Source organism: Alligator sinensis, unplaced genomic scaffold, assembly GCF_000455745.1.
Source record: "Alligator sinensis unplaced genomic scaffold, ASM45574v1 scaffold998_1, whole genome shotgun sequence".
Taxonomy (NCBI): domain Eukaryota; kingdom Metazoa; phylum Chordata; order Crocodylia; family Alligatoridae; genus Alligator; species Alligator sinensis.
In genome coordinates, this window is record NW_005842630.1 from 66,839 (window position 1) to 77,377 (window position 10,539).

Sequence of the window (10,539 nt, forward strand, 5' to 3'; positions counted from 1 at the left end):
TCCCTTAAAAATGACCAAGGCTGGCAACACCTGGCTGCTGTCAGGGAGGGCTGCAGCTGGCAAGGTAGATTCATAGATGTTAGGGTCGGAAGGGACCTCAATAGATCATCTAGTCCGACCCCCTGCATAAACAGGAAAGAGAGCTGGGTCTAGATGACCCCCGCTAGATACTCATCTACCCTCCTCTTGAAGACCCCCAGGGTAGGGGAGAGCTCCACCTCCCTTGGGAGCCCGTTCCAGACCTGGGCCACTCTAACTGTGAAGAAGTTCTTTCTAATGTCCAATCTAAATCTGCTCTCTGCTAGCTTGTAGCCATTATTTCTTGTAACCCCCAGGGGCGCCTCGGTGAATAAATACTCACCAATTCCCTTCTGTGTCCCCGTGATGAACTTATAGGCAGCCACAAGGTCGCCTCTCAACCTTCTCTTGCGGAGGCTGAAGAGGTCCAGTTTCTCTAGTCTCTCCTCGTAGGGCTTGGTCTGCAAGCCCTTAACCATACGAGTGGCCCTTCTCTGGACTCTCTCCAGGTTATCCGCATCCCTCCTGAAGTGCGGCACCCAGAATTGCACGCAGTACTCCAACTGTGGTCTCTCCCTGAATGAACTGTGGTCATCTCCCTGCCACTTAGTGGGCTTTGGCTCAAGATTAGGCTTTAGGCAGTTTGTCAGATGTAGGGCTGCACCTGCAATTTGCCCACATCCCAGCAAAGTCACTGTCCCTAAAGCTAGGTGGTAGGGGAGGCACAGCTTGGAGAAGAGCATGTGTCTCAGGAGATTGCTCAAAACAAAATGGTGGTGAGTCCTGAGGTCCCAAAGTAGGAGAAGCTTTCCCACTTCTAGCACAAGAACACTGCTGTACACCCACATTCCTGGGGCCACCAGGGCCTGAGAATCAGGGTTGAGTCAGCGTTTGAAGGATGTGGCAGTAACCTGCCCCTCACAATGGTGGCCAAGAGAGCACGTTCCATTTCACACATTTTGGATGGAATGCCATTACCCTCCCTTGCTGATGCACATCACGAGAGAGGTTGGGGCTGGGCTATGGGGTCTGCATACTCCCCCTAGGAAGCTAGGTGCAAATCCAGGGCCTGGTTTCTCTGCTAAATTTCCCACATGCCCAGGCCAGTCTGTGGAAGTAAGTGTGGTCTTCAGCTGATAGTGTCCGAATGACCTGATGCATGCACGCAGCGCCAGCAACTCTGAATCAGAACTTTATTGGGGGAGGGAAGTGCCTTTACAGTGTGAAGTAGGATGCAACTAAGTTCAGGGGGTAGGCAGACTTCTCATCTACCCTTTCCTGGCACCAGGGCCTCAGCCTACAGCAGGGGTGGGTAATTATTTTGGGCAGAGGGCCACTTACTGAGTTTTGGCAAGCCATTGAGGGCCACATGACAGGCAGCCCAGGGCAGATTAATATTAATTTTCTAAATTTTTAGGGGCTCTGCAGGCCAGATAGAATGGCTTGGCAGGCTGCATCTGGCCCACGGGCCGCATTTTGCCCACCCCTGGCCTATAGGCTGAAGTACTTCCCTGCTCCCTGGAGCAGGATGAGGTTTCCAGCAGGAGAAATCCTAGCTCCTCTGCTGAGAGATGGGGCAGTGGAAAACTAGTGCCCAGCTTGGGACACCCCAGTAAAGATGGCAGCCAGGCCTCTGGTGCTCTTCCAGAGGGCATGGCTCAGCTGCAGGGTCTTGGGGCCTGACACCAGCAGACAGTGCTTTCCAGGCCCTTTGTCTGAGCCTTGTCCTGCCAGAAATGGGGAGCAGCAGGCTGTGAGAACTGGCATCATTTGAACTGGCACTGATAAGGCACCAGGGATGGTTTCTTAGGGCCAGTCATACTGTTCGACGTGGGGGAACCCTTAGTATAGCCACACACAGAACCACATATGTAGTACCAAACCCCAACCCCGTTGTACACCAGCCAGGGCAGAAGCAGATAGGCTTCCTCTTCTGTATGCCCACTGCCCAGGGTCCCCCCTTGGCACACTGAGACTGCTGTGAGCAGCTCAGAGTCCAGGCAAAATCTGATGTGGGCCTGTGAAAGCCAGGTCCAGCTGCTGGCATTACCATGACCCAGGGCAAGGAGAGCTATGGGGCTGAGCTAATGGCAACTCTGGGCTCCTGGTTATGACTACTCCCTCTGATCAGTCTGGAAGTGCCTCAGGGGCCCTCAGCATGGTCTGACCATAGTAAGGGTGCTCCCATGGCCAGCAGGGCAGAGGGCTGTGTGGCCATCTAGCACCAGGCCCTTCTCCATGTATAGAGCCAGGGGTGAAGAAGCAGCAGAGCCTAGGGTTAGGGCAGCTCCTACCCTAAGCGATCCTCATCTTCCTCCCCAACAGCCTGTTTGTAGGCACAGTCCTGGTGGTGCTGTGGGCCACAGGGCTGCTCCTGGGAGCCTTCACCATCACTCTCGTGTTCCCGCTCGCTCTCAGAGCCTGTCTCATCTGAGTTCTCAGCTTCCAAGTAGCGGTAGCCTCGCACCTTGTGACGTGGCTTGGGGATCTTTGGCATACGGTGCTGGATGTGGCATGCAACCTTGTGCTCCATCCAGCCATAGGACAGCACTGACACCAGAAGAGTCAGCAGCATGATGGACAGCTTGGCCTAGGTGAGCAGAGAGTACTACTGAGTGAGGGCAGGGTGGGGCCTGGCCACCCCACCAGCTAGCTAGGCTGCTCAGCTCAGTTGGACTGCAGCTTGCTCTGAGTCCTAGAAAGGCTGGAGCTGGGCCCAGCATAGACCTGTCTGACCCAGCCCCAAAGGCAGCTGCAACTTTAGTTTTGTGGTAGCACTTTCTCCCACCCCAGACATCAGTACCCTCCATCCTGTCCCCTCAGGATCCCACCCCACCTCCTAGGAACCCTGGGTTGTAGCAATCCTAAACTCCCCACCCCCATGCCCACTCCCTGTTGGACAGACTAGAGGCCCTGTGCCCCAAACACTGTTTTGCTGTCCTCTAGCCTATCCAACAGCCCCTGCCAGCTGGAAATTGCTTTTCTGCCCTGATCACCTTCATAGGGAGCCCTGCCCACAAGTACACAACGAAGATGGCCAATGCCTGCCACCAGTGGTAGATGGTGAAGATGAAGTCCTGTCGCTCTTTGTCCTCATACAGCATCCCTAGGAGAACTGTGGATGGACAGACAACATTAGCCAGAGCCTCCTTCCCGGCCCATCACAGGGCTGGGAGCTTCCTGCTCTGGCACTGGGCTGGCTGGCTCTCTTCACAGAGGCGGGATCCTTCTGGATTTGCTCCAATCCCACCCCACCGTGCCAGCAGGCCCTTCTGGGGCTGGAATTGGGACTGCTCCCAGCTGGGATGCGGCTGAAATGCCAACAGTGCTGACCCCACCAAGTCCCATGGACTCCTGGAGGTGTGGAACTGGGCCCAGTTGGTTAGGCTTGTCAAGCAGGGCAGAGAAACATCTGTGGTAGGAGCTGGGGTTCAGTATGTGGTTGGGGGGGCACTCCCTCTGCAATGGGAGGAGGGGTTCAATGGAGGGTCTGGAGTGTGCTAGGGGAGCACAGGCACAGCTGGGGTGCTGCCTTGATGGGGGTAGGCTGGCATATGTAATATGGCAGTGATGGGAGCTGTAAGAGGGGAGGGAGAGTCTAGCCTATCCTGGGGATCCCGCCTGAGCCCAGCCATTCCCTACTCACTGCTGAGGCCGGTCTTGTTCAGGGCACTGCCAAGCCCCCAGAGGACAGCCACAATGTAGAGCAGGGGTGCTTCAGCCAGGTGCCGGGGCATAGGCGCCCAACAAAACAGGCCTATCAACAGGATGGCATGGACAATGGCTCCAGCCAGGAGCACGGTGTGGCGCGGCAGGCGCAGCATGGAGAGTGCCAGGCTGGAGCAGGCCGAGGCTGAGAAGCCGTATGCCATGAGAATGTAAGCCAGGTTCTCCAGCCCAATGGCACAGACACCGTAATTCTAGGAGGGGATTGCCAGAGCATGGGAGAGAGGGAAATAACTGTTAGCACAATGTGATACAGTCAGGTCCACCTAGAACCCTTCAACACACACATGGTGACCCTACCCCTCCAGCTGTATGCTTAGCCCCTGTCAGGGTGCACTCTCCCATTTCTTTGCTGTGCCCTACCCCCAAAAGCCCTGCCCTGCCCAGCCCTCCCTGACACAGTCCCAATCCACACCCTGCAGGCACTGGGGAGGTGCCCAATCATACCAGGGAAAAGCCGGTGCAGACAAAAAGCACTTCAAAGCCACTATAAATGAAGAAAGGGAAGAGGTGGCGCAGGCGGTAGTCCCGCATGTGTTTGAAGGGCAGCTGGAAGATGTTACCCCAGCCAATGCTGCGCAGGTCAATCTCCTCTGTGGGGCGGTAGGCTGAGCCACACAGGATCAGCACCTGTTGGTGGAAGCGGCGAACACAGGGAGTGGTGAGCTGGAAGGAGGGGGAAAATCTGCCAGCTCTTCCCCCACTTGTTGGGGCAGGGAGGAAGCCTGACTGAGGCAGACCTGCTGTTTGGCCTCTAAGGGATATGATGGGAAGGAGACAACAAGGCTGTGGCGTGGGTAGTGCTGACTTGGGTAGTGCTGGATGGACCTGGGATGCCATCCTGGCAAGGTGCAGGTAGCAGGCCAGGACATGTCCAGGCAGAGAAGTGGGCAACGCCAAGGTCATCAAGCAGGGCAGCTGGGTGGAATCAGTCAAATCAAGTGAGTCTAGGGTGGGGGAAGCACTAGGTCAAGCAGAACTGAGGGACCCACCTCCCACCAAAAATCACTGGCTACTGTCAGTGCTGCCACAGCATTTCTAACCCACTGCACTATGAGGCAGGATGCGATATAAGAGGGAGTGGTACCACTTCTTCCCCAGGGGTGCCCAACCTCTAGTCTGTGCCATGAGGGTGGAAAGGGAAGGCCCCACCCACCCCCCCATCCGTACCATAAGCATGGAGAGGAAAGCCACAGCCATGAGGACACTCTCCACCACAATGAGGTTGATGCTGCGTGGCAGGCCTTGCAGCACAGTGGTGTTGAAACCTGGAAGCATCCCTTTGCTCAAGGTGCCTAGGGGAATGAGGCAGTGTCAAGGACCAGCCCACCTGTAGGGGCACTCTGGGAGCCAAGCAGGAGCAGCTGAGAGCCCCAGCTACAGGAGGGAGTGAGCCAAAGTCTGGGACCCAGGATGGGGCAGGAGGGCTGCCAAGGTGTTTGTACTGGCAACAGAAATGAGGTGGGGCAAATGGTAGAGACAACAGGTGGGCAGGGGTGCACAGAGAAGAGGGAATGGGGCATGAGGGCTAACAGCAGGAGGCTGGGGGGTGGGGTGGAGGGCAGGGCAGCAGCAGTATGGTGGCAGGGAGCCAGTGTGCACTGGCTGGGCACTGCCATCTGCCTGAACACTCACCACAGCTCTGGACATTGGAGAGTGTGTGGTTCAGCTCATACAGAAATTTGTTCAGGAAGAAGACCATGGGCATCTGGGCGCAGACAAAGCTCAGCTACAACACACAAGTGGAGAGTTGGGGCCATCAGGACCTGCACGCTCATCTTGCCCCACTGCGCTGTGCTGGCCCAGGAGTTCCTGGCGCTGTGGAATAGCCAGGCATCCTCCACACTTCAGCACAGGAGGGCCCAGGCTGTCACACAGTCCACAGCACTCACCATCCCACCAGGAATGCAGGGGTCCCCAGGCATTCCCATGACAGTTTGCTGTGTTGGTTACACTTGGGGTGGCCAGAGTTCCCACTTCTCTGCAAACTGCAGCCATAACCCTTACCCAGTCCTGCACCCAACTCTACCCAAGTCCCACCCTGCCTACAGATAGCTCACATGAAAGCAGCCATAGAAGATGGTCTGGAAGACAATGATATAGGAATTGTAGGCTCCACGTGGTGCCCGGTGCTGCTCCTGCACATGTTCCTCCTTGTAATTCACATATTCGTAGTACTTCTGTGCCATCCTGCCAGAGGTGATGCCCAGAGCAATATCAGCAAAGCTAGGGCTCCCAGAGGCACTCATCCTGGATCCCACACAGTGTTGAGAGCGTACATGCCCTCTGGTGCCCCACTCTTCCTTCCCCCTCTTACAGTCTCCCAGGGACACCCCCACACTACAGCTCCCACCCTCCAGAAACATCCCCATGCCCTCACTACAGCTCTCCAGGAACACCCCCAGCTTCCTAACCAGCTTCCTCTTCCAAGGAACACTCCCATGCTACACCACTCTTCCTGCTACATAAGGACTCCCAGGAAACAGGGTGGAGACAAAAATGGTTTTCAAACAGTTATTTCACTTAAAAATCACACTTTTTGTTTTGTTGTTTAAACTGAAAGGTCTTTTTTCTTTTTTTAAAGAAAAAAAAAAATGAACATGCGAGAAGCAAGGATTTTTCCCTTAGAGATAAAAAAGATTATTTTTGGCTATCCAAAGAAATATCACCCACAAAAATATTTGCCTCTTGCACATTTCCTGGACCATCACAGCTACATCACTCCAACACTTCCAAACCCAATTAAAATGAAATCTGAGACTTGAAGACAAGATGCATTAAGGTTTAAAAATTATAGTCTCCTAAAATATTTAAATAAAATTATAAATAGGCCAAATCCATGGCTCAGAATAAACTAAAAGCAAGGAGGCAAAATCTACTAGCTTTGGAAGTCTAAAGGGCAGCCAAAGACCATCTCAGGCAACCATCTCATTTTCAAGAGAGTTAGGCAGGCACGAGGTTAAGTTCCAGTCACTTTCACTTAGGCCTACTTGAATATTTTCCCATACTAACATGGAATAGTTGATTGATGCCACTGGCAAGTTAATCCCCATGTTCATAGGAACATCAGACTACAAGGGGCCTCCTGGGCCATTGCATCCAGTCCCCTGTATCCACAGGCATTCATTGAAGGAATCCCCAAAATTGCTACTTCAGACCCTCATCCCATGACTCCAAAGAACAATAACTCACAAACCAAGAGCACCTTGTAACCTGCCAGAGATAAAAGCAGGGGAGAAGGCACTGCCAATGCTTTGCAACAGGGAAATAGTTGGTTAATGCTCAGAAGATCCAAGGAAGAGGCTCATACCCCAAGGTACAGAGGAAGGCAAAACCCTCTTAGTATGTGCTAGGCTGTGACCTGTGGGAAAATTCCTTCCTGACCCAAAATTTGGTGACTGGTGTGAGCCTGAGCAGAAGAGCAAAACTCTCCAGTTTGGAATGTCTGGGTATCTAATACTGGCAGGAACATCAGTGTCTCCCACCCTTAGCTGTGGTCAATGTCCCAGTGCCTCAGGGGAAAGTGGATTCCTCCCTTCCCTAGCCAGTAACATTTGCTAAGGAGAAAAATTTCTTCCTGGCTTCAACTGGTGAACAGTTAAGCCCCGAGGCCTGGGATTATCAGATGCCTTGTCCATTATAGTTACCTTTGTATGACAACCTGGGTACAGGCAGTCTTTGATTTACAAGGTTTCGAGTTACAACATTTCACCCTGTTTCAAGTTTGACATGCTTCGATTTTACAATGCTTAATCCCATGTGAGGCCACGCCAGTGAACAAGTTCACTGCATAGCCCATCTCCCTGGAGAACATCTGTCCAAACTTCCTTGGACACTTTCTTTAAGAAAGCAGACAAGTCTCCAGAATAACCTGCAGCTAAGAGTCCTGAAGAGACTCCAACCAAGAACCCTTCAAAAAGTCTAAAGTCACCTCAAAGAAGTCCTTCCAAATCTATATGATGGCTATTTACACATATAGCTACATTAATCAATTATAGATGAGTAATATAGCTACATTAAGTACAAAATTCTGGGTTATTTTTGGTGAAAATAAGGTATTGGGCCTTGGTTCAGGAACCAATCCCCCATGTAGAACATTGCTTCCTATGGGAAAATCGGTTCCGAGTTACAACGTTTCAACTTAAGACACGGTTTTCAGAAACCAATTGTGTCATAAATTGAAGGACTGCCTGTACCACAATCCTATAACTACATAAATCACACACATCAGCAAGACAGGACTCTGTTTTCTCATACCATCCCTTCCAGAGACTCACCCCATTCATCTGAAAGACATGCAGATTCTTTACCATACTGCTTTGGTAGAAAGATCTTTTTAAAATATCATTCCTCTGAGACTTAGTTCTCTTCCCATTGCCACTCTAAAAACTTATCTGTAGCCAGTTTGTAGCTATTTGATGTTGCACTGATCTTGTTCAATGAATCACTGCCTTGTAAATGTGAATCTTGATTAGTGTTGGAGTGATATTGAACTCTTGTTGGCCAAGAATTATGCATGAGGCAAGAATTTCTGTGGATGACAAGTTTATTGGATCAACTGCATGGCTGGGATAAAGTTAGATAGGCTTTTGAATGCAAGGCACTCTTCATCAGCTCATCAGGAGACCTGATGAAGAATACCTTGCATTTGAAAGCTTGTCTAACTTGAATGCAATGGTGTAGTTGGCCCCATAAAAGATATCACCCATAAAAATCCTTGCAGTCTTCATTAAGTAAGACAAGCTAATGGACTTAAGACACTGGAAATTGGGGTGTTTAAAAAACAAGACAAAACAAAACAAAACAAAACAAAACAAAAACTGTTGCAGGTTGTTTTGTGCATTCCAGAAAAAGTCCGGTTACCAGACTGAGACAGCTGCTTGAAACAAACCACGAGCAAAAAGTACATTAGCTGGTCACTAACCAATATCCCAATCATCATTTACTAACAAACCAAAACTGTAAAATTAACAAGAATCTGGCACTTAAGTAATGGTATACCAGTATAAGTGTCACCACCCCACCCTACCAGAGGAAGAAATCTTTACCAAACTAACTATGTAGCCTCCACCAAACCACAAATTCCATGTCCTAATGATTGTATCGACCAGTGAGAATGCACCTTTCTTTGCAAAGTAAATGAAGTACAAGTGGAAAAAGCTGGAACTCCAGGATTACAATTCAGGCTTGTCACTATGAGATTTAAATCAAATCTGCCCTGTTAGGGCATACTCATGTTCTACAGTGCACCTCCCCAGGGAACACCCCTAATGACCCACTACAGACCTTATTCCCTGGTAACACCTTCCAACTACAGCCCTGCAGGAACACCCTCTCCTACCCATCACAGCTTCTCCCAAGGGAACTCTCAGCTTCCCTTCCCTGGCAATGTCTCCCACTACAATCCTACATCCCATAGTCCCCACAATGATTGCAGCCTGGCACACCTCACCTATCCCCCACCACCACCTCTATCATGACCCCCACAACCATTCCTATCCAGCTGGCCTTACCCCCGTGTCCCCCTACCCTGCAACTGCCCACACACCGAGTGATGTAGTTGCCCATGGAGGCCCAGAGGGGTACAATGGCTATGCCGATTGCCACAGCTGAAGGCACCAGTGTGTAGTAGCGCTCCCAGTAATTGGTGGAGACGAAGAGTGCGTAGATTCCCACGGCCAGGAACATCGTCCACTTGGTGCCAAAGAACCTGGGTGGTCATGAAGAGAAGCAGGTTAGCCCCTGGCTGCGAGCACCATAGGGACCGTTAGGGATGGGCGCGTTATCTTACCCTAATGGCATAATAATCTCTGAGCATGGGCATGGGCTGTAGGGCCCTTTTCCTCCAAGGGGCAAAAGCTCTAATCTAGCCCCAGTGCAGGAGGCGTGACTGGCATCAGAGACCAGCGTGGGGAATAGGATCTGGAGCCTCTCTGCCAGGAGGGGCCATCTCCTGCCTGGCTCCAAGATGGCAGAGACTGGCCAGTATGGGGAGCTTGGGTGCAGGTACGGGCCTGGTGATGCAGGGAGGAGAGGCTGCAGGTGGACAGGAAGGGTACCTGATGAGGATGGGTGTGTACAGCAGAGCCACAATGGGAGTGACATTGATGCCCATCAGCATCTTGCTGTCGATGTCCTGGAGCCCCATGTTGCTGTATTTCACCTCTCGGTAAGTCTCATCATAGTGCAGGATCATCTGCATCTGCAACAGGCCTGGGGGGGAGGGGGAAGGGCGCACAGGCCTGGTTGAGCTGCCTGCCCTGCGCCCTGCATACAGAGAGGCAAGACCCCAAGAGGCACAAGCCCAGTTCCTGCACCCCTGGCTCCAAAGCATGCATGGGGACAGGTGTGCGCCTCATGGAGGGTGGGCGCAACCTTGCAGCTCCCCCGGCGCTCATCCTGCCAGGCCTGCTAGCCCCAACTGCACTGCAAGGGCAAGGCAGACTGTCCGCCCCTACCCCGCACAGGATGCATGGGGAGAAGCAGGCAACTTGCCAGGGCCAAGGGAGGACACTTAAGGAGCCAGTCTTAAGGCGGAAGTCTGCCCTTTCCTCCCGCCATTAGAGGAGCCGGGAGAGGGAGGGGGCCGGGCGGTACCCAGGTAGACGCCGTAGGTCAGCATGCCGCCCAGGCTGGCCGCCACCACGGGCTTGAGCACGCCGAGGCGCTTGCGGCGGAAGTACTTGCGCTCCTCCTCCTCCTCGTCGTAGTCGGGGTGCGCGCCCACGAAGTCGTCCAGCTGCGGGGACGGATGGGCGGCCGTGAGGGTCCCGCTGCTCCCGCCCCCCGGGAGCC

At 52.7% G+C, this 10,539-nt stretch overlaps 1 protein-coding gene across 1 annotated transcript; it reads right to left on the minus strand.

The window, feature by feature from the left end:
* Positions 1 to 537: 537 nt before the first annotated feature.
* UNC93B1 (unc-93 homolog B1, TLR signaling regulator) lies at positions 538 to 10,537 on the minus strand (the record flags this gene model as incomplete). The annotated part of the gene is made up of 10 exons (XM_025215205.1): positions 538 to 2,608; positions 3,015 to 3,133; positions 3,665 to 3,938; positions 4,192 to 4,374; positions 4,915 to 5,039; positions 5,380 to 5,473; positions 5,805 to 5,934; positions 9,293 to 9,454; positions 9,804 to 9,957; positions 10,342 to 10,537. Coding segments are annotated over 10 exons (1,737 nt in total), but the record flags the coding sequence as incomplete, so codon positions are not given.
* Between the last annotated feature and the right edge of the window lie 2 nt (positions 10,538 to 10,539).